This window comes from Saimiri boliviensis, chromosome 3 (genome assembly GCF_048565385.1).
Source record: "Saimiri boliviensis isolate mSaiBol1 chromosome 3, mSaiBol1.pri, whole genome shotgun sequence".
In the NCBI taxonomy this organism is placed as follows: Eukaryota; Metazoa; Chordata; class Mammalia; order Primates; family Cebidae; genus Saimiri; species Saimiri boliviensis.
Window position 1 is genome coordinate 115,043,501 of NC_133451.1, and position 24,246 is coordinate 115,067,746.

Here is a 24,246-nt window from a genome sequence, read left to right on the forward strand (position 1 = left end):
CAAATGGTAAAATATATATATCCTTAAGATAGACTCAACTGCTTGGAGTTCTCTGAGCCACGCAGCAGAAATAATAAGAGCTGCTTCCTGTGCCTCGTCCTCTCTTTGCTTTATGACATCTGGAGTCTTCTCCCAATCTTTTTCCTTTCTCAACTGCTATGCTCAGATTCCTCTTCATTAAACATTGCTGCCAAATTTCATTCCTACGGAAAAGACCACAGTGCCATAGAAGACTTCAGAAAAGAATTCCTTGGCTAGTTAATATTTCATAGGTCCCTTCTGAGGTTGCAGGCAGATGCCTCAGATGGTGTTAACATATAACATCGATCTAATATGAATTCTAACTGATTTATAAAAATGATAAGAAGTGTTCCACCTGATCTCAAGTGAGATCCTGCAAAAATTGTTAAAAGCTCTTAAGCAGCAAGTTGAGGGCTATATGGAACGAGGAAACCTCTCTCATACTGCTAAAAATTTTTCACAAAAAATGTGTTTCTAAGCCAAAACTGCCAAGATCAATTGTTAAAGTGAGAAGTCATCAGAAGCTTCAAATTTACCAATTGTGGTACTTCTTGGCTTTAATTTGTGTAATAATTTATGTGCTATTAGAATGCTGGTATACGAAGAACAGACATGACTAATAACAGAAGTAAAAAAAGTTAACATAAAAGTGAACTAAATCCAAATAGTTAGTGTATCTACTTATCTATTCTTTTCCTGGTACATAATATAACATTTGCGTCTTGTTATTCCAGAGGGTGCATAAAGTTTTTTGTTTCTTTTTTCTTTTCTTTCTTTCTTTTTTTTTTTGAGACAGAGGCTTGTTCTGTCATCCAGGCTGGAGTGCAGTGGCGCGATCTCAGCTCACTGCAACCTCTGCCTCCCGGGTTTAAGTGATTCCCCTGCCTCAGCCTCCCAAGTAGCTGGGACTACAGGTGCATGCCACCATGCCTGGCTAATCTTCTGTATTTATTTTATTTTATTTTTTAGTAGAAATGGGGTTTCGCCATTTTGGCAGGACAGTCTTAATCTCCTGACCTTGTGATCCACCTGCCTTGGCCTCCCAAAGTGCTGGGATTATAGGCATGAGCCACCGCGCTTGGCCAGTTCTTTGTTTCTTTTATATATAAGATGAAGCACGCAATTTTGATAAAATAATGCATATGCCAAAAAAAGAAAAAAAAACAATAGCCAAATGTGCAAAAGGATAAATGAAGCCTCTAGATATTGCTGGACTATTTTTCCAGAGATATTGAACCTGAATACGAAGTTAACATTATTTAGGATTCCTAAAGATAATGTCATATAAGAAAGTCACTTGGCTTTTTGAAATTATTTTTGAATCAACATGCCAATTACCAAAACTAGGTTACATATGCTATTGCTCTAACCCTGCATTACAACATACAACACACACCACATATATAGACACACACACACATATACTCACACACATATATACACACACATATCTATACACACATACAACACAGCTATATACACACACATATACACATACATATCTATACACACACACACACATCTTTTTTTTTTTTTTTTTTTTTTTTTTTTTTTGAGACAGAGTCTCATTCTGTTGCCCAGGCTGGAGTGCGGTGGTGTGATCTTAGCTCACCGCAACCTCTGCCTCCTGGGCTCAAGCAATTCTCCTGCCTCAGCCTCCTGAGTAGCTGGGATTAGAGGAGCCCGCCACCACACCCAGCTACTTTTTGTATTTTAATGGAGACGAAGTTTCATCATGTTGTCCAGGCTGATCTCGAACTCCTGACTTCAAGTGATTGGCCCACCTTGACCTCCCAAAGTGCTGGGATTACAGGCATGAGCCACTGCACCTGGCCAGCGACTATATTTTTTGTTATTGCAAAAAAGCCTCACAAATAGTCTCCATAAATAAAATTTATCTCAGTCCCCAAACTGTAATTTTAATATTCTATCACCATCATCAGTAAGGGCTCAAATAATCATTTCTTTTTCTGATTCTTCTATTTTCTCTTAATATATAGCTTTTTAACTTCTAATACTTTCCATATAATTTTCCCCCATATCTTTGTTTTTAATTTAGTACTTTCTTTAGCCAGATACCAGAAGAAAACATGTGTTCTGTCACTTCACGCACTTTTTCAAAGTCTTTTCCCTGAAGATATCATTTCTATGATGAAAAGACGTTGTACTAAAATGTCTGCAATGTAAACTACAGATAGAACAAGAAAATGAAACTACACCTAGACTGTGGTTACATAATAAACAGTATCTATGTTTTCTCAAGGTAACAATAGAGAAAAAGAAAGAAAATCAGATAGTTTAAATACAATTTTCCAGAAATACGTGTATTGTGTAAAGCGAGATATACTGGTTTCATGTATAAAAGAGTCAGAGAATGTTGATTTATGGAAATAAATAATTTTTAAAAATCTGTTACCCATAAAAGATAATCAATACTTACCAAATGTTCGATTAAATTAACCATGCTAAGAGCAATTAATGTAACAATAGCTCCAATATGACCTCATTAAATAATCGAGGACTTTAAAGAAACAATAGACTTAGCAAAAAGCACCTAGCCAATAGCATTAGTTTCATTTTTAAAAGACCATTCTTTAGCTAGTGCTGAAGGCATAAGGGATTGATCCTTTCAAATAAGTCTAAAGCAGGCGTCCCCAAACTATGGCCTGCGGGCCCCTGAGGCCATTTATCCGCCCCCCCCGCCCCCGCACTTCAGGAAGGGGCACCTCTTTCATTGGTGGTCAGTGAGAGGAGCACAGTATGTGGCGGCCCTCCAACGGTCTGAGGGACAGTGAACTGGCCCCCTGTGTAAAAAGTTTGGGGACGCCTGGTCTAAAGGATACACAGTTTCTAGTACTTTCGACTTAGTAATTACCTCAAAGATTTTTCTTCAGGAAATTCTAATTTTCCTTCAGAGGAGATGTTGTTAAATTTGCTGCAAAACTTCACAGAATTTTATGATGTCCCGAGTTCTTAATTTTTTCCCATGGGCCCTCTCCTCCCTTCAACAACAATTATTAGGCAGAAAAAAAGATAATTATTTGTTTTACTCTTAAACTTTTAGGTGTATACTTATTTTATGGATTGTTCTATGACACTGGGCAAGTTAACTTCTCTGGGTTCCAATATTGTTACCTGTAAAAAAGTGAATCTGTAGGTAATCTATAATAGTGATCCCCATGCTCTTCCCCATCCCTACATAGATGATGGTTAGGATAAACTACCATCAGCAGCCCTGGCTCCTCCCGCTACTCAGTGGGGCTGCCTGTTGCCTGCTCTTCCTTACTTTGGAGAAATCATTGATCTAAGATTACAACAGCATTAAAAAATTTATGAGTCTAGAATTATCATGAGATTGAAAACAACCATTCGAAATCATGCAACCTTCAGATGCATTTTCTTTTTGAGACAGTGTCTCACTCTGTTACCCAGGCTGGAGTGCAGTGGTGCGATCCTAGCTCACTGCAGCCTCAAACTCATGGGCTCAAGGGATCCTCCTGCCTCAGTCTCCCAAGTAGCTGGGACTGCAGGTACATACCACTGTACTGGGCTAATTTTTAAGTTTTTTGTAAAGACAGCATCTCCCTGTGCTGCTCAGTCTCCTCTCACATTCCTATCCTCAAGTGATCCTCCTACCTTGGCCTCCCAAAGTGGTGGGGTTACAGGTGAGCCACAAGGGCATGCTACAACAGCTTTCAATATAGTCCCTTCCTGCCATTCACTTCCATTTGATGAAATTAATAGGAATATTACTGTACAACAGAGTGGCATCTGATAGGCACTGTGCCAACCTTTACCCCACACTTTCAAAGACTGAAAGAGTTCAAGGCTTTAGTTTACATGTGGTTTGGCTACTCTCAGATGCTAGGCAACTGTTGTGTTTACTGATTACCGGCAAAAACATTTTAGGGCAACACAGCTCACTAAGAAAAAGGGATCTCTACAAAGACAAAACGTGTTGGCATCTTGGATCTAGCTATTATGTTAATTGTATAGGCTGAATAATTTATATGTACTATATCCACTATTTAATTTTGGACAAATTTTTAGGTTTCACTGGCAAAATTAGACCAAAATTTCAATATTGAACACAGTATAAATCTCTCTTCTCTAAATTAAAAACCCTTTCCCCTGCTTTTGGAAAACATAATTGCATAATTCAAACTCCTTCAATACTGTGACCTAGTTCCCCCTCTTGATGTTATAAAGGGCTCATGTAACTATGGTAACCCATCTAGGGAAAATTGAATGTTTTTCTGGTCAGCAATATGCAAAGTATACCATATGCGTTATTTTTTTCTTTTTGGCATAGCTAAGTGATATTATGTTTGCCTTTTTTCTTGGTTATGGGACATATGATATTTTATTAGACCGAATTTCCTCTGAACTACAGTCCCGGTAATTCACAGTCCTTTCGTTAAAATGTTTTAGGATCATTTTTTTGCTTTTAGTAGTCATCCTAAATGCTGAATAGTACTATAATCTAAAGCAATAGGATTGACTGTATACACCAGTTAAATCTGTGCGGTCTATCACATAAACTCCACGTACAGGATGACATTGCTCAGATTTCTAATATTCCTTCTGGAGAATCTGATAGTTTCTTAAGTTTGTCTTTTAATCCCAGCCAAAGTGTTTTCTTAAAGCAAAAGAACCGCTAAAATGGAATTACATACTGGAGTATATTTAGATATTGCGAAGAGTTATCTCCAGTTTGTGGTACCTTTTATATATCTTCTTTTTCTCTCTATTAAAATATTTTTCTATAATAGTGTGTATTCCTTATGTAATAATTAAAATGCTTTAAAACTGAATTCAGTGGCGATGCAAACTATTAGTTTTTAGTTGCCTTTTGTACTCATGAATTGATTTAAAGTTTTAGGGTTTTGTTTACTATAATTTAAGATGCTTCACTGGGCCTTCTAGAACAAATTATACTCTAATTAACACAAACTCCTAGATTAGTGTTGAAAAATGTGCACTTTGAATGAAGAGACATAATGGGAGCTATCAGGGAGGTATGGTTTGGGGAGGAGGGTGGCAATGAGATGTAGCCCAGGAACAGTGAAAGACGCAGACAATTTTGCTGGGATATCTTGGCCTAACGGGAACTGGACAAGTGGGGATGATTAGGAAAGAATGTGGAAAGGGGTGCTGGCCTAATTGACACCAGATTTGGGGAGTTTTGAGAGGCCTGGAGGCCTTGCCATCAATTCCCACAACAATTATGGAGGCCAAGGAGACAGGTCCTTGAAAAGAAGGCAGCGTGGAGTGGGTGGCCTCCGTGCTGATGAAGAAGGGGATAGACTTACCCTCCACGTAAGAGTTACCCAAAGTTTGGTGTCCATGATGGTCCAGGGGGCTTCCGAGATGCTCAGGCAGTGTTAGTCCTCACCCGCCAAGCCGAGGATGAGAGCTTCAGGAGCTCTGGGAGCAGCGACGTGAGTCGGACAGTTGACTTTCTGTGGGGGCCCCTGCACAGACAGGGCAGGGCTAAAGAGAAGTCCCGGGCTGCGGGCATTCCTTGGTCCAGTGGCCAGGTTTCCAACACTTGAAGCAAGGTCCAGGAGGGGTGGCTGGATGCACTGCAGTCTGGGCTCTTTGAAGTCTTTGTGAGCCAGTGTGTGGCTGGGCTTTGTCTTACAGAAGAGGCAAGCATTTGTAGTTCTGAGATGCGCTGTCGCCAGGCAGATTTTTCCCTATTATTGAATACCTTGAAGGTGAGGTTGCTTAATTCCTGCAGAGGGGTTTGAGGGCCAGATTTTAATTTCTGCACCTTTTCGTAATGTCAGGCTGATTGGGTGATAAAATGCATATTAAGCGTTTTTTAGGGTAAGAGTAGAAGTAAGGGTGACATTTAAGTCACTCCAGGTGAGATTACAGGACTGGGTTAAGTATTGGAGGCTTTGATGAAAAGGAGCCTAACCGGTGGCCAATTTGGAAAGGTTGGAGAAAGGAAAAGGAATGTGCGCCCTAACTATGCCTTTGGCTGCAGCCGCCTCCGGAACGGGGAATCGTTGGGGAGGGGCATAGGAGGTAGCCGAGGGACTAAACTGTAAGCTGGCAGTAGAGATCAGGGAGGGATTGGTGTGTAAAAAAAGCCTGGACGTAGCGAATTTCAGACCATTTGCCCATGTTGTGTACAAAAATTGTCTAAATTTTGTAAAATAGAGAGGTTGACAGTGCCATTTTTTGGCCAATTGGAGCTGTTGTTTGACTTGTATTGTAGCCATGCAGTGTTACAGAAGAAGATGAGACGTTCGGGTTTTAGGTCAGGAGACGGTTGAAGAGGCTTGAGGTTTTTTAGAACACAGGCCAGCGGAGAGGAGGGAGGGAGAGAGGACGGACGATCGCCCACAGTTCTGCAAAGACAGCAGAGACACGGAAAATGGGCACACAACCCAGCTGCTCAAAAGGCGTCCCTTGTTGAGCGTGGGTTGAAGCTCGTTGTGGGTGGGCGGTCAAAGAGCATCCTCTCTGTTGACCTGCCACCAATATCGGCCATGAGGTTGGTGGGCGAGTGACTAGGGTGAAGGTCTCCACGATAGTCAAATCCCTGGGGAAACTGGGTCCTCGGATCTGTGACCTACGTAGGATTTTCCGGTCATGAACCTCACAGAAGAACCTGGTTTGCCTGAATTTCCTGGTCTTTGTGGTGGAAAAAGGATGAAACAGAAACGGGGAGGAAGTGGCAAAGACATGGGAAAGCAAAGAAGAGACTGCTTACCAAAACAGCCAGCGGTGTGCGTCTGTGGGCCGGTCTCATGACCCCAGGTCGGTAGGTAGATCTCTTCATAGAGGGAGCACAAGAACAGGAACAGGGGCTTGGTCTCCCTTAGAAGTTCCCCCGTCCCGGGTTTCAGCACCAAATGTTGAAAAAAAAAAAAAGTGGGCTTTGAATGACGAGACCTTCCCAACAGGCTTTGTGTGAGCAACAGGGCTGTTTGTTCACCTGGGTGCAGGTGGGCTAAGGCCGAAAAGGGCATTGGCAAAGGGCAGTGGGATAGGAGTTGGTTTTATAGGTTTAGGTAGTTTTTTGGCGGGACGGGGGTGTTGCAGAGTAAGTTCAGTTATAGTGGCGGGTGGGGGGGTAGGAGCAAGGAGCATACAAGTTCAGTTACGATGGCAGGGTTGGGTCAGAGGTATCTACATTCTCATAAGAACAGTTAAGGTGGCAGGGTTGGGTGAGGGGCTTGTGGGAAGCTCTGGTGGGCGATTAGGACAATGGCCAACGCAGGCAGGGGGTGGGAGACTTCAGCTCGAGACAAGCAGGACTTCAGACTTTCAGGCTCCAGGCTTGCATATAGAGACCTGACAATTAGTAAGGATTTATTTATTTGCATCAGGTACAATTACATTTCTTACAACATGCTATCAACTGGTGACCTTTTCATATGAAGATTTCTTCTTGAATGTCCATCTTTAAAGCAGTGATTTTCAACTACTCGAATCTCTTCCTCAGAAAAACGTTGCACTCTGCTTGGCTGAATTAAACAGGGAATTAACTGCTTCTTACTGGTTTGGAAAAGACCTCGTTAACCAAATAAAAAGCGTGGGATGTTAAACCAAATGTAAAAGATTTGACGAGACAATAAGAAAATCTGAATTGTGTAGTATTAAATGATAGTAAGAAAATTTGGGGAGGTAGAATAAATGGTATTATGGATATGTTTAAAAAACTGTTACCTTGGCTGGGTGCGGTAGCTCGTGCCTGTAATCCCTGTAGTTTGGGAGACTGAGGCAGGCCGATCACTGGAGATCAAGAGTTTGACACTGGCCTGACCAACATGGTGAAAAATACAAAAATTAGCTGGGCGTGGTGGCACACACCTGTAATCCCAGCTACTTGGGAAGCTGAGGCAGGAGAATCACTTGAACCTGAGAGGTGGAGATTACAGTGAGCCGAGGTCACTGCACCATTGCACTCCAGCCTGGGCGACAAAAGCAAAACTGTCTCAAAAACAACAGCAGCAACAAAAAACTGTTACTTTTACCTGTTCATATTTAAAGTATTTACAGATAAAATGATAAAAATCCAGGAAGGTTGAGGGAGTGTGAAGGGATATATATTAAATAATCTTAGCCATATGTTGCTAAATGTCGAAGCTGGGTAAATGGTATATAAGGATTTATTGTACTATTACTTTTACTTTTGCCTTCGTCTGAAAATTTCCATAATAAAGTTTAAAAATATTAAAAAGTAGAAAAAAGAAAAGGCTTTCAAATATGTTTGGTCTGACTCAACAGAAGCTGAGTTTTCTCAGCAGCCATCTTTATGACTCTCTCACACTGACTTACCAGCTTGTTTTCCATCAGTTTGAAGTTGGTGCTCTTCCCAAGACACAGGTATGGAGGCAGACACGTTTCCTGCCAGGGACCTCTTCAAGTCACCGACTTAGAAATTCAAGGTAATTTCAGACTAATTTGGGGAGATCAGTTACTCATCTTTTTCTCAGGGTTGCTTTATGGTAGATCATACACTGCAGAGCAAATAAAATTCCTTTTGCTTTACTCACAGGATTAAATATCAAAAATTAACTCGAGTTGCTAAGAATGGGAGATTTAAAATTTTGCATTTAGAAGACAAGAAATTCAGTCTGAAGAGGCCCCATATTTCCAGTTAAGTGACCACTCAGAAGGGAAGGACAGCGCTGAATAGCCAAGGTCAAGAGTTGGGTTTAGGGATTGTGGTGATTTTTAACTTTTTTTCCACTGAAGTGCTCTTCCCCACACAGGCTACTTTCACAGGGTGGCAAGAATAAGCCTTAGATTAACCTTTTAAAATAAACACAGCAAGAAAAGCATGCCTGAAATAATTCATACATATACATATGTTATCATGTTACAATGTTTTATAGTTTTAGATCAGTATCAGCTAAAATATTCTTTGGATATTTTTGCTTTTTTCCAGCCTGTTCAACAGAATTATAAAAGGTGAAAATAATGCCATAAAATGCCTTCTATCCCATGCTCATCCCTCTTCTCATCTTGCTCTGTTTCTAGAGGAAGTGCTCTAGGTATTCTGCATCTTTGTTTTCCCCTTCTAGTTTCTTACTTTCTTTTTTGGAGATGTAGTCTCCCTTCTCGCCCAGGCTGGAGTGCAATGGCATGATCTCGCTCACTGCAACCTCTGCCTCCCGGGTTCAAGCGATTCTCCTGCCTCAGCCTCCCAGGTAGCTGGGATTACAGGAACACGCCACCACACCCAGCTAATTTTTGTATTTTTAGTAGAGACGCGGTTTCACCATTTTGGCCAGGCTGGTCTCGAACTCCTGACCTTGTGATACGCCCGCCTCGGGCCTTTCAAATCACCCTGGGATTACAGATGTGAGCCACCGGCGCCTGGCTCTCCCTTCTAGTTTCTAAACACATAGCTACCTGCAGATTACTTATCACGCTGAATAAAATCCATAGGTGCTTTCGGTGTTTGACCTGTAACAAGGCACCATGCATTATTTTGGGCCTTTGATAAACACCAGCTTATTCAAATTTGTGACAAAACAAAAATAGTAGGGTTCAAGTAAAAACCAGTACAATTCAGTTCTTCACAGAGGCCGTTTTTTGACGAGACCCGGCCGAAAGGGTTAAAGAACTATAAAATCCCTAAACGTTCTCAGATATATAATACATTGTACTGTCTGGGTTGACTTAATACTGGCCCAAACCTCAGTGTCCCAGGATAATAACCCAAGACAACTTCCCAGTCCTTTGCCATAGTTGACGTCCCAAGACGTCAAATTGCCTGGAGTGCTTTATTTCTGTTTGAAATACAAAATTTCCTCTCGATAAAGAGCTAGATTTCTCTTGCCAGTCAAAGGCTGTTTGACTTACTATTACCAGCTGTTTCAAAAGTGCTCTAAATAGGTCATCATTCCCGTGTACCAACGCTGCTAACCGGATCTAAAATCCAAATTTGTCGCCACTCACTCACATTTTCTTTTTAACTCCAAGGTAGTACTCACTACAGGGCTTGTTTACATAGGCATTCCATTACAATTCTCCAGGCATTCGTTCTATTGACACCCATTTCTTCCAAAAAAGTCTATCTGTAACTAAAATCAGCTCCTCCGCCGGGCATCTCGTTTACACCGAAATGAAACCCCCCTAGGAGACCACGCAGATCGTGGGGCCGAGGGCCCGCCCGCTGGCGAGGTTTTCACTGGTGTTTCGACGCCCCCGGTCCCCTCCGGTTGTAGTCCCGGGACAGGATTGAGCAAAAACTCCCGTCAAGCTGGCGTGCGCCCCCGGAAGCCTCGCCGACGTCCAATGCTTAAGTGTTCTGACACCCCCCCAAACGCAGTTGTTTTTAAGGACCCACGCGTTGGCAGGCAGAGGCCGTCCCGCAGCTCTTCCCGCTAAATGACACAGTAGATTTCTGCGCAGCGCAGGGGCCAGGAAACCCGCAGGGCACACGACGCCGGGCCGGAGGGAGCCCCGTCCACCTCCCCGATCAGCTCCGCGGGGGCGGGCGGCAGCCCCAGGCGAGCCCAGAGGCGGCGGGAACGCAGCCGCCGCGCATGCCGGGAGCCGCCCGCCGGGGCGCGCAGTCCCGCAGGCCTCGCTCCGGGTCTTCCGAACAGGGGCCGCTGGCTGCTCCTTTGCAGGCTCGCGAGGAGCGGCGCTCGGACCGCCGGATGGGGAAAACGCCCGTGAGGCCCGGCGGAGCGAGCCCGGAGGAGCTGCCCCTCCCTGCGGGGAGGACGGCCAGAAGGACCGAGCCACCTCCCCTGCCGGGTCCCATTCACACTTGGGGCGCAGAGGCGGGCTCCCCGGGCTTCCCCTTTAAGGGAGGCGGGGCGCGGCCTGCCGTTTGGCCGTCCCCTCGCGCCCTCCCCGCCAGCCCTGAGCCGGCAGACCAATCGCCCGGGCGGCGGAGCGAAGGCGGGAGAATGCGAACCCTTCGGTAGGCGGTAGGGGCGGGCCCCCGCCTTATTTGGAGCGAGCCGTGCGCAGGCGCAGAGGCAGCCGCGGGCGGAGGGGCGGAGGCAGGCCAGCAGGAGGCTCCCCGTCAGGCACGGAGGGTGCCTGGGGACCGGCGGGCGGCGACGGGCTTGTCATGGGGATCCGGGCTGCGAGACGGCACTGGTAGCATCTGGGGACTCCGAGAGGGACAGGAAGTGTCAGCGCCCGGGACTCCGGCGCCGGCCCCGCCGAGGGGATCCCGGCTGCTCCGATCCCGGAGTTTCGCCCCGCCCCTGGGCTGGTGCCGCGGGGGCGGGGAGTGAGGGCTGCTTTGGAGGGGAGTGGAGGTCGGGGAGCGCGGCCGTGCCCTCTCGAGCGGCGGCGGGGTCCCCGCGGCGCCGGGCTGCGGAGCGAAGGGCCCGCGGCGGCCGCGGCCGGTGCACGTACGGCTGCTGGATGCGGAGGCGGCGGCGGCGGCGCTGAGCGGCAGGATGTTGGGGCAGCAGCAGCAGCTGTACTCGTCGGCCGCCCTCCTGACCGGGGAGCGGAGCCGCCTGCTCACCTGCTACGTGCAGGACTACCTGGAGTGCGTGGAGTCGCTGCCCCACGACATGCAGAGGAACGTGTCTGTGCTGCGAGAGCTGGACAACAAATATCAAGGTAGGGGCCTCGGGGCCGGTGGCGGGAGCCTGCCCCGGGGAGTGCCACCTCCCTTTCTCCCGTGACAGTCTCCTCGAGCGCACCGAGGGTCTGCTGAGCGGGACGGGGAGGACTGGAGACCGGGTTCGGGCCCTCCCCTGCCCCGCGGTGGGCGAGGACTTCTCTGGGGTCCCCGGAATGGGGGTGGGGGCCGCTCGTCAGCACCCGCTGCAGACCCAGCGGCTGCAGCTGCCGCGGACGGGAATCAGCCATTTTAAGCAGCAAGCATTTGTTCTGGCGCTCGCCCGCCCGCCCCGTGCCGCAGACCTTGCCGCCCCGGCCCGGGACTGTGCAGCCGGGCAGGGGCCGGAGGGTGTGAGCGGCCAGGCTCCCGCTGGTCTGCCGGGCGCGCTTCCCCACCCGACTCGCCCCCACCCCGGGGAGCGGGTGCATTGGAACGTGCGGGGGGAGGGGGCGAGAGGCCGCGGAGGCGGACTGAGGGGGCCTCCCTCGGCGCCCCAGCCCCGGCCCGGAGGAGCACAGGAGCGCAGTCCGTTCCGCTCTCCCGCCCCGGGAAAGTTCCCGGACGCCTCGCGCCGCAGCCCCGGCCCAGCTCCTTCGGCCAATGGTTAAGAGGGGAGGGGTCCCCTGCCGGGGAGGAAGAGAGGGGCGTGTGTGGCGGGGAGGGCCCGCGCCGGGGGCGGGGCCTGCGGGCGTGACGTGGGGCGTGGGCGGGGCGCGGCGCGGGTTCTCGCGGGCCTGGAACTTGGCTGGTGGCGAGCAGGGCAGTGGAGTGCCGGCTGCTGAGGAGGGAATCGGGGCGGTGCGGGGCGTTGGTTCGGCCCCAGCAGAGTCCGAGTCGGGGTTTGCAGCATGTTTGCGGCGGTGTTTCCACTCTCTCCCAACCAGTGAGTCAGGATGGGGGATCAGCCGCTCGGACGGTCGCGGATCCTGGCTCCGCGTAAGTTCCGGGACATGTGTCACTTCCGGGCCTGTGGAGGATGTGGGTTGGTTGACTGGGCAACCGCCTGGCGTCCCCGAGCCCCAGATCCCCCGAGCCCCTCCTCCTCCGACTTCAGTGATGAGGCGAAACCACCCTTTGCGGGCCGACCCTGGCAGCCGGGACAGAATCGACCTTCCTTACAGTCTTACCGTCTACTATCGGTTGTGCCACTAGAAGGGCAGTTTAAAAGGGGAAATGTGTTGCGCTTAATAACCCTGAGTCGAGGAACAGACCTTGAACATAATATGGAAGCAGCCATATGGACTTTAAAGAGAACTTCCTGAACCCGTTCTCTATTTTTGTAGACACGTCAGTAATCCTGTAGTTTAAAAGTCTCTAAGGAATCAGCTTCGTGGGTGACATTTTCTGACCTGTTGCATGTAAGAAATTTAAGTGTCTCTGATTTTTTTAGTTGATAAATGTATCTCTGTTTTCTGAATCCATAGGATTCGTAAGGACTGAATCCTGTGTTGCGGGGGGCGGGGAAGGGAATTAATACTGATACGCCAGGTACAGACCATTATATAAGTATTTCTTTTACAGATAAAATTTACAGAGAGTTTAAGTAACTCGTCCAGTTAATTAGATGGACTATATGGCTCCAAAGCGTGCTACTTTAGATGCACATCCTTGTTTTCAAACAATTTAAACTTTAAAAAATAAGAACTGCCCAGGGGGATTTCTAGAGGTATGGAGTGCATACATGAATGGTAACCTAAACGTGATATATGCTTAATAATTGTATATTGAACCTTTCTAGTTTTTCAGATAACTCTTAAGTTTGTAAAGCTTGCAGGTTTTTGCATTCTTTGAAGGCACATGTTTCCTTTCACGAGAGTTAAGCTATTTGAAGTTGGTGAGGGATACTATAATTTGTTGCCAGGGAAATCTGCTTCCGGATCATCTTCAATTGTCCTGTATTAATAGCTCTGGTAACAATAATAGAGTATGCCTTACAAGATCGAGACATTATAAAAATTCTTAGCTCTGATGATGATGAAATTAAAATGCTAGCAACAGTCTTTCTTACTGGTGCTTAAGCTCTTCTTTGCACAAAGCTCTGTAAAGGGAATGCAGAGGAAGCCCTTTAGAATTGGAGTCTTGAGGGACAGCACTAACAGGCCTTTATTAAGTATGAGTGTTAAATTTCAGGGAACATGATTAGTCTGCTGTGTATTTGAATTCATGTAACAAAGAGCTTTTATGATGGGATTCTGCTCATTTTATTAAAAAGCAAAAAAAAAATTATTAGCTTTATGAAGATTGTGATTAATTTAATGATTAATAATAAAAACTCATCCAGTTTTGACTCTGCACGTGGTTACTGAGCTCCACTTTCACAGTGTTATGTTTATATGTATTTTGTGTTCTGGGTTCAGATTTCATGTTTTTAAAAGTTTTTCACTAGCTAGTAAGTATTTTTTGGTTTTGGATCTAATATTTCTAGCAATATTTAGTGATATAAATTATATAGGCAGTCAAAGAAATTTCTCTTCCATCTACTTGAGATACTTTAAGAACTGCTGAAAAATCTATGAAGAAGATAAATGAAGAAAATAATTTAACAATTGAAGTACTTATTATGAGATAGGGTTATTAGAGAACCTTTTTGTTCTAGAACAAAAAGAACAAAATTATCTAGTTTCTTAGGTAAATAACCTTCAAACTAAAATTTGATACTTAATTTCAAGTGCTTTTCATATAATTGATAGAAAAGTGCTTACACTGCAGGGTCAGACGTACAGATCTGGCACAGTTCAAAGTCTAGGGTTCCTACCTCTCAGTTGCAGTTTTTTCACATGCAGAAGTGATGGCTTCCTGGTGGAGTTGCTGTGGGGATTAACTGAGAAAGTCTTTACCGCATAGAAAGCGCTGAGTAAATGTTAATTTCTTGTCTTATTTCAGTATATAATAAGTTGTCTTAAAAATTTTTTAATCTCATGTGTAGTATTAGTGTACTGGTATGATGTATACTATAATTAGCCTCTAACACCTGATTATTAGGTACAGAATATTTGAAATGAGGTTTACCTCTTCATTTTTAATCCTCAGTTTTTCTGGTGTGTCTGAGGGAACCAGTTTCCTTATTTTTCTTGTAGGGAAATTAGGTGCTTAAGAAATCTGCTTAGATGCCTAGCTAAGCAAATGGAATAGATACAAACTTTGTTCAAAAATACGCTATGCAGGTATAAGTACTCTCAACCGTGTGGTGGCACTTCGTTATGTATTCCAGGTTAGACAGTTGTACCTCAAGTATGAGTACTTTAATTAATGAGTTGTGTTCGATATTTGCTTCGTGTGCCTTACTTGGAGACAGCCCCAATGTATATATTTACTCCTCTAACATTTCTATTTTTAGTAATTATAATACTGGAATATAAAACTGATATGCCATGTGGTATGAAAAATACCAAGCAGACAGAACTCTTTCAGATAGCATTACATCTTGTAAGAATAAGAAATTAAACAGATTTGAACAAAACTAATCTTAAGTAAATTTTTGGTGACATCTGAAATTGTATTTTCAGATTTTTTGATACCTTCTAGTGACTCAGCTATTTTTATTTGATTTAAGTAAGTGTGTTCCATGTGCCGTGTGACTAAATCAGCAGTTCAGAAGCTTAGAATCAACTATGATTTATCTACAAAGGCAGAATGATCCAGTGCTGACTTTACTGTAATTTTGTTAATGGTTTGGTCAGTTGATGTCAGAACCAGAACCTACTCTGGAAATAGTTTTACTCTGGAAATAGTTTCATTTTCTGAATTTCCCATATGAGGCTAAACTAGAGCCATTATGATGGGAGGCTAAGAGTTGCTTATGCCCGCTTTGTTAAGACTGTTTGATGTGGAAGTGAAGCTACAGTATCTCTGGAGTCATGTCACAAGTCATTGATTGGACTGTAAATCCTGTAAACACAGTTGGGCAGTAATCTGTAGCCTAGTCCGATAACCTTTTCAAGTTTTAGAGCTGGACTCCAGCCTGCAAATTTTATGTATAGGGTTGTCTTGAAGGTGTTACAGCACTAAGTAAACTCAAGTGGCAGGCATACAGTGTTCCTGCCCATGAGAAATACTTTTGATCGTTAATTAGCCACACATCTCTTATCCTTTTAATATAGATTAATGAGTATTAGTTTTGTGCTCTTTCTTTTTATTATGTTATTTCTAAGTATACTTTCATATTAGATAATGTGGTCTTTGTATGGGAAGTAGTTTTTATTGTATACATACCAGAGGAGTGTGGTTTCATGGTGTGAGTTCTAACTTCAATTCTGTAAAAAATAACTAACTTGTAAATGTTATGTATGCTAACCCATGATAACATTCTCATTTTTCTTTTCCTTTTTTAGAAACGTTAAAGGAAATTGATGATGTCTATGAAAAATATAAGAAAGAAGATGATTTAAACCAGAAAAAACGCCTGCAGCAGCTTCTCCAGAGAGCACTCATTAATAGTCAAGAATTGGGAGATGAAAAAATCCAGATTGTTACACAAATGCTCGAACTGGTGGAAAATCGGGCAAGACAAATGGAGTTACATTCACAGTGTTTCCAAGATCCTGCTGAAAGTGAAAGAGCCTCAGATAAAGCAAAGGTGGATTCCAGCCAACCAGAAAGATCTTCAAGAAGACCCCGCAGGCAGCGGACCAGTGAAAGCCGTGATTTATGTCACATGACAAACGGGATTGAAGACTGTGATGATCAGCCACCTAAAGAAAAGAAATCCAAATCAGCAAAGAAAAAGAAACGCTCCAAGGCCAAGCAGGAAAGGGAAGCTTCACCCGTTGAGTTTGCCATAGATCCTAATGAACCTACATACTGCTTATGCAACCAAGTGTCTTATGGGGAGATGATAGGATGTGACAACGAACAGTGTCCAATTGAATGGTTTCACTTTTCATGTGTTTCACTTACCTATAAACCAAAGGGGAAATGGTATTGCCCAAAGTGCAGGGGAGATAATGAGAAAACGATGGACAAAAGTACTGAAAAGACAAAAAAGGATAGAAGATCGAGGTAGTAAAGGCCATCCACATTAGGATTATTTGTCTTTTCTATAATTCGTTTACTTTGAGAAAATGTTTTAGGGTAAACGCATAAGACTATGCAATAATTTTTGATCATTAGTATTAATGGTGTATTAAAAGTTGTTGTACTTTGTCTGTGACCTTAATTTTCTGCACTGAATTACCAAATATTTTAAACCAGGTAGTCTTTGGATCACCTGATGAAAGGAGCAGGGAACAGGAAGAAGAGGGTGGTGTAAACATTATCAAAAATTCACAAACCATGCCTATTTCATTTTCACTTAAAACTGCAGTGCTATTTTTTGGGTAAACACAAAAGTTTCACTAGCATTTTGGTTCTACATGCTTCAAAAATTTTTAGATACAGTAGGATTTCTCTGTAAGCGTCAAATGATCTTGGGTACTTTGAAATACAAATACTATGCCGTTTGAGCTTCTTTTTCCCTAGCCCTGTTTATATATAGCTTGTTCCTCTCTAGTGTTCCAGGACTTTAAGGAACTGGAAGTAAGAGTAATTTGGGATTCCATGTGGAATAATGCGCTCTTACGAGAGTACTTGCTGCTGTCTTTTCCTTAGTAGCATTTTGATACACGGTCAGTAGCCCATTTGTAAATGCCTTGCTGCTACTTTGTAGATATATTTAATCTAGTGCTTAATAAGGGAGTTGTGTGTTTTGTTTTAATTGGGACAGGTAAGAGTAGAGTAGTTAGGATACCAAAAATGCAGCCATTGGCTTACATTGGCAAACTTTGGGTTATGTAGTATCACAGTTCAAAGTTGAACAATTTAAAAATGCATCTTAATTAATAATATTTTCCATGTGACCCGCTGCCACGATGCTTAGCCACAGGCTATCAGTGGAAAAGGGCATATAGTGGTCTTCACATATTGATTGCCTTTATGTCAGAGAGTTGTTTTAAATGATTTTGCTAGTGGTTATAGTTTATTTCTGTCCCAATCAGTGACTATACATTATTTTAAATAATAGCGTATTTACTTTCTTACCTTCTGGTATTGGTGCTGTTTGATGTTTTCACATTTAATGAACTCATTTCATTATAGCAATGCAATTAATAATGTATTTGTAAATGGAATTTTTCCAAGATTCTGATATTTTAAGGGTAAGCTGCTTGATGGATATATGTCCATATGTTTAGAGAAGTTTTTGGTTTTGGGGGGTGGCAGATTGAGTAGTTCTCTAAATCTGTGTATAACATAATGTTGTATTCCTCATCTCTTCCTGATCTGACGATCTTGATTTCTTTTTGATTAACATGAAAAATCCTGTATGCTTGTTTTGAGGAAAAAAAAAAAAATGCTTTTTTCTCTTCTAGCTCTCCTGTGTGACTTTGAGGCCAGTCATTTCACCTTATCCTGTGTCAGGTCATTGACCTGTTAAATGAGTTGGCTTAAATATCTCCAAGATTCCTCAGAAATGTCTAGCATTTGCACTGTAGTGAGGATTTTAATAATGACATGACTTCTCTTTCATTAATTTTGTCCTTCATTCTGAGGTGTAAAGATAGTTTAAAGGTGAGTTTGGAGATGGGTAAATGCGCAATCTTTGTTAGCTTCTGCGCTATGGATATTTTGATTCATGACTGTTTGGTTCTATTGCCTTTTGAGTGAGAAATGTTGGACCGCATGATCAAGAATTCAGGGACTCCTTTCTCATCGTAATCGCTTAGTTGAGTTGTAAGGAAATCGTTTCTCTCTCTTGAGAACATGGCATTATGTTTCTGTGATTACAACCTTGTTACCACAATGGAGCTTTTTACTTGACGCCATTACAAATATCAGTAGGAACAAAACCCCCAAAGCCTTCAGATGTGACTTACATAGAAGTCACCACTTTTTCATGCGTAAATCTGCCTTGGCAGATGGGAGAACAGAATAAACTTCCTAATAGAAATGCCCAAGTTTGGATTAGACATGACAGGAAAATGAACCTGGAAAATCCTGGAAGTTGTGCTCTCTTGAAGACCTAATATCTGAAACAGTTTTAATTTTATGAATTTTTATTTTGTTCTCTGTGCCATCTTGGAAATAGAAGTCTTAAAAACATGCATAGCATTATGATTGGAATTTCTTCTGTTGAATATTCTGGATCTCATACACCATCTTATATCATGGTTACTAACTCATATACCAGTGGTTCTCAGACTTACCTCATGTTGGAATTATCTGGGAGTTTCAACAAATACTGATACCTGTTCCCTACCCTCAGCAATCGTGATGGAATTCATTTGGAATGTGGCTTAAGCATTAGAATTTTTAAAAGATCTTCATTCTAATGTACAGAAATGATTTGGAACCCCTGTCACATTTCACAGTTTTCAACTTATTGAAAGCTGCTGTGGATTCTCTACATCCAGATTTATGCAAATCTGAAGCATATATAGATGCTTACACACACATGAGAGTGTATCCCCTGCCCCCAGTGGCACCACCACCAGTGATTGAATAATCAAAATCTGAGTGCTTCTTAATGTGCCAGGCACTGTTTTAAGCAGTTGTGGTAGAAAAATATCCCTGCTTGTGGACACTACATTCTAGTGGAGGAGTCAGATATATATAATGTTAGGTACTAAGTGCTAAAATGAAAGCCGAGTAAAGGGCTGGAAATGAATGGAAGTGGAGTGGTGAGTGATTTTAAAAGGTGTTTCTAAGGAAGTAATTCTTAGCGCTAAGAGCAGAAAGAAGCCAGTCAGACAAAGAATTGAGGAGAAAAGAGGGAACAAGCTTGGCAATTTGATGAAAGCAGAGCGTTAGAGCACAGCGTACGAGGGGCTAGGAACTGGGGACTCTTGGAAGCCATTGAAGGGTTTTTAGCCATGGTCTGACATATTTAAAGATCACTCTGGATATTGTGTACATAGTATTACAGGTGAAAATAGGGACATATAGGAGAAGCGACTCAGAACTCGGCGTCGAGTGTTGGTGGCTTAGTCTAGGATGTTTGCAGCAGTAGTAGTGCCTAGTGGTAGGACTCGGTGTACTACAGCGACAGCCAACAGAACTTTGGCCCAGGGATTGGAAGGCAAAGAGATGACAAGGGTGACTCGAGTTTTTAGCCTGAGGGGGGCGGGAAAATCAAGATTTGTGTTTTACACTTGGCTTTGAGATGCCTAGTAGATTTCTAGTAGAATCCAGCATGGAGCCCTGCATATGACCATGAGGGTAATAGGAGGTAAACATTTTGGAGCATCAGTCTATACAGGTTGGAGCCACGTGACTGAAATTACTCAGGAAATTAGAGCTTCTCAAATGTTAATAAGCATGTGTTACTGTGGTTAAAATACAGATACTGCTTCAGGAGATCTGGTATGGGGCCTGAGGGTCTGCATTTTCTTTCTTTCTTTTCTTTCTTTTTTTTTTTTTTGAGACAGTCTAGCTCTGTCACCCAGCCTGGAGTGCAGTGGCGTGATCTCGGCTCACTGCAACCTCTGCCTCCCAGTTCAAGCAATTCTCTTGTCTCAGCCACCTGAACAGCTGGGATTACAGGCGCCTGCCACCACGCTACCACGCCAGCTAATTTTTGTATTTTTAGTAGAGTCAGGGTTTCACTGTGTTGGCCAGGTTGGTCTCGAACTCCTGACCTCCGGATCCACCTGCCTTGGCCTCTCAAAAGTGCTGGGATTACAAGTGTGAGCCACCGCGTCCGGCTGATGGTCTGCACTTCTAGCAAGATGCTCAGTGCCCTGGCCCAGCGGCATCACTTAAGTAGCAACCAAGTAGATCTGGAAGAGGTCAGCCCTGTGTCACTCTAACATCTAAAACGGGGAGGAGCTAGCAAAGGAACCTGAGAGCTCTTGGTATTTTGAAACAAAGTGTTTTCAGAGGGAGTCATCAGCTCATTGAGGTGCTGTTCAAGGAAGATGAGCACAGAGAACTAACCATTAGACAACGGGGATTGTTGTGGCTAACAAGCTGCAAGTTTGGGGGCTGGGTTGTGAGCAGAAGGGGACTGAGGTAGAGATGGCAACTGTAGACAACTCAAGCTTTGCAAAGCGGAACAGAAATGGGTCATAACTGAGGCGGAGGTGAGCTAAGGGAGGACTTGAGCTTTTCAGGAAATAATATGGCATGATTGATGATATGCTGATGGACTTCCATTCGAAGGGGACAGTGGATGCTGTTGCTGGGGAAGTAATGGGCAAGATGGAGCAGGATGCAGGACTCAGGAGAGATTGGTCTCGATAGGCAGAAGGGACAGTGCATTGTCCACGTCCACAGGTAAGGCAGCACTTTTATTCACTGACTCAAATACTTGTGCACCTATTTGCAAGGCATCGTTTTCAGTACTGGGGATAAAGCAGTGACCAAACGAGACAGTCTGTAACCTTGTGGAGCTTAGATTCTGGAGTGAATGGGGCGTATATGCAGGTAGGTTGCTAGATTTGTTACTGGGAAAATGATAGCTCTCACTTTCCCAGCTGAGGAGGTGACAGGGAAGGGAGTTGGAAGTCTGTAGGAATGAGAGGCGTGCAGCGTCGCCTGGAGAGTAGGAAAGTGGGTGGCCCCGGAATGCCAGAACTGTGGCCAAGCAGCAGGTTTGCGTCGTCACTTCACAGGAGCAGGCTACTCATTTTGTTGCCTGGATGCAGACACGAAAAAGAAAAACACAAAATCACAGAAATATTCAAAATCTCTACAGTACGCCAGAAAGATTGCATCTCCCCAGTCCTTTTCATACACCTATTAGGTGGCTTCCTCTGGGGTTCTGTTCTCATTCTCCCTCCTGAAATGGAAGGAGTAAATTTTTAAGGAGCAGTTAATATGAATAAGCTAGACGTCTCTTCTATGCTTTCTGAATCAAGCACTTAGTCATTTTATGTTGTTCAAAATTATTTTAAATGAAGTTATTTTGGAACTTCCTTTACTATATGTATATTGCCTAAACTGTCCATCAATTAGAGAAACCACAGCTCCTTTATCGTTTCCTATTTTCATGCGAGGGAAGTGGTCTGGACCAAGATTCCAGAGAAGTGGGCTCAACCTGTGATCTTGAACAGCTCACGAGTCCTCTTTGGCCTGTAGTTTGTTTAGCTGGAAAATGAGTGATTTAATATATGGTCACCTAAAAGTGTGGCTGTTATTTGTGTCTTAACATTAGTCTGAGGAAAGAGGTCTCCTCGTCTCAAACTTACTAATTGGGTAGTTTATAAAATAACAGCTTTAATTCGTGTGTGTGGTAAGTAGACTTTAAAGCAGGGCTTTCTAAGCTTCAGACACCACAAGACTGATCTTGATGGATTTTGCTGTTTCTACACATCGTTCTAATTTTATATTTAAAAGTATTATGTACTTAAAACTTTTGAAGTCAACTCACTTTTTGATGTAAATTTATTTTAAAAAGGAAGCATATCACTTTGGTAAATGGAAAGTTAACATCACTTTCTGTGAATAGAAGACTACCTTAAAATATAATGAAAACAGTGTTATTAAACTCTAGCTATGCAGTATGGCCAGTGAAGACAGCTCAAAATCTGTCCTTTTTTTTAATTAAAAGATGTGATTAGTAGGAGCCTGAGGCAGGAGAATTGCCTGAACCCAGGAGGCGGAGGTTGCGGTAAGCTGAGATCTGAGATCACACCATTGCACTCCAGCCTGGGTAACAAGAGCGAAACTCCGTCTCAAAAAAAAAAAAAAAAAAAAAAAAGATATGATTAGTAAGTAATGTTTGGTAAGGGTAAAAGACACGTAAACACCAAATTGAGTCTTTCTGCATGATGTGCTCAAAAGGATTTTGAGACTTTTCTTGAGTACTACCTACTCTGGGAAACAAAAGGTTAACCACTGCAGTTTCTTGACCATCAGTATAAAATAAACGAACATTTCTTAGTTTAACAGCACTTATCTAGTTAAGCAAATGGATGTTGACTCTTATTAAGATTTCTGTAAACCTCATAAGGTATTTGCCAATGTTGTATATATCAGTACTGGAGTAACTGACATCATGACCCCACAGGAGTTTCTAGTCTTAACCTGTTTTCTCATCTGAGGATTAAAAATGGCACCTCCTCAGTGCATCTCTTTTTTTTTAATTTTTTTGTTTTGAGACAGAGTCTCACTCTGTTACCCAGGCTGGAGTGCAGCGGTGTGATCTTGGCTCATGGCAACCTCCACCTCCCAGGTTCAAGCAATTCTCCTGCCTCAGCCTCCCAAGTAGCTGGGATCTCAGGTGTGCACCATCACCCCTGCTAATTTTTGTATTTTTGGTAGATATTTTAATTTTTTTGGTTTTGCCATTGTAGACCAGGCTCGTCTCGAACTCCTGACCTCAAGTGATCCGCCCGCCTCAGCCTCCCAAAGTGCTGGGATTACGTGTGTGAGCCCCTGCACCTGGCCTCAGTGCGCCTCTTTGAGAGCTGAGAGAGATTTCCTGGGCCAGCGTTGCAATACCATCACTTTTGGGCCCAGCATTCCAGACCTGAAAAAATCCTAGAATTATCCGGATAACTTCCTCAGTTATCCACTTGCTAGTGGATTCTTGATTTAGTAGTGTCTATTATAAAAACAAAAATTCCAATTTCCTTACAAATTGGATAAAAGCAACATGTCCATGTCTGTCATAAACATGGGAGGAATGAGATTTTTAGTGCCGCAGCGTATTTTGGTATTTTGGATAGCTATGTACCTATAAGCGCTAATGTAGTCTTTCAGATTTTAATTGTATTGGATAGAAATTTTCCTGCCTTCTTAAATCTGTCCTTAAATCCTTCTTGGCATATAGTAGGACAAAGAAACATTTAATATATTCATCCTTTGACTCAACACCATGTGATGATACAATGATGTGCTTAAATCTTGCTCCAGTATGGAGGGCCATTTGCCTCTGTACTTGCCTCTGACTGGTTTTTAAAATAAATTTGGCTGCTTTTCATTCTTCCTTGCTTCTAAAACTGTCTGCCTCATAGTTTGTAGTTTGTAGTGTGTTGGAAAAGCATTTGGTTGAATTTGTGCCTACCTTCAGAATAAATAGATTCTAAGAGAGTATCTAGTGCTTGACTGCAATGTATGGTTCTGGTTTTTTAAATACATGGATTGTTTTTTTCTTCCCTGTTCTCGTGTTCAGATAGCAGTGTTTTGCCATGTACTTACTTTGTACAGCAAGATCTAATGGCTTTATTTGACAAGAGGCCTTAACTTATTTATATGGTATTCTAATCTTAGAAACTTCCCACACAGAAACAGGTGTTAGGCCAGCTGGCTAGTTTTCTCTCTAGGTGTTCAGGTTTTAGATTAGTAATATGGAATCATACCGTTGGTGGGAAGTAATCTTTTTGGTTCTAATAGAACTTGGTTTACCAAGGATAGAAAATGGTAGAATACAGCAATTTCAAGCCTTTTAGAGAGACTTCCATTGCTTTTCTGTGCCTTCCTGAGATGCGATAGCATTTTTCAAATTTCAGACATTTTCTTCTGTAATCTTTAGTACATACTTTGCTGTTTGGTTACATTCATTTCCCATCAATTTGACAAAAGTAAATTCTGATAGGTTAAGCAATTATAAAGCACCATAGCAACAGACTGGAAAGTTCAATTTTGACAGCAAAAACTTTGTAGTAGCTTTAGCTTTGAGTTTATAGTGTTTGAGTATCGCATAGAATATCTTCTTCGTCCACGTCATTGTTACTTCAGGATAA

The 24,246-nt window shown here is 43.2% G+C and overlaps 1 protein-coding gene across 2 annotated transcripts; it reads left to right on the forward strand.

The window, feature by feature from the left end:
- Positions 1 to 10,951: 10,951 nt before the first annotated feature.
- ING2 (inhibitor of growth family member 2) lies at positions 10,952 to 23,596 on the forward strand. 2 transcript variants are annotated; one of them, XM_003933855.4, is made up of 2 exons: positions 10,952 to 11,583; positions 15,919 to 23,596. In XM_003933855.4, the coding sequence occupies exons 1-2, from the start codon at positions 11,415 to 11,417 to the stop codon at positions 16,587 to 16,589; spliced, it is 840 nt and encodes a 279-aa protein (XP_003933904.1). In that variant the 5' UTR covers positions 10,952 to 11,414; the 3' UTR covers positions 16,590 to 23,596. The 2 variants fall into 2 exon arrangements, with proteins under 2 accessions (XP_003933904.1, XP_010342714.1); XM_010344412.3 differs by lacking the exon at positions 10,952 to 11,583 and adding an exon at positions 12,298 to 12,523.
- Positions 23,597 to 24,246: the final 650 nt, after the last annotated feature.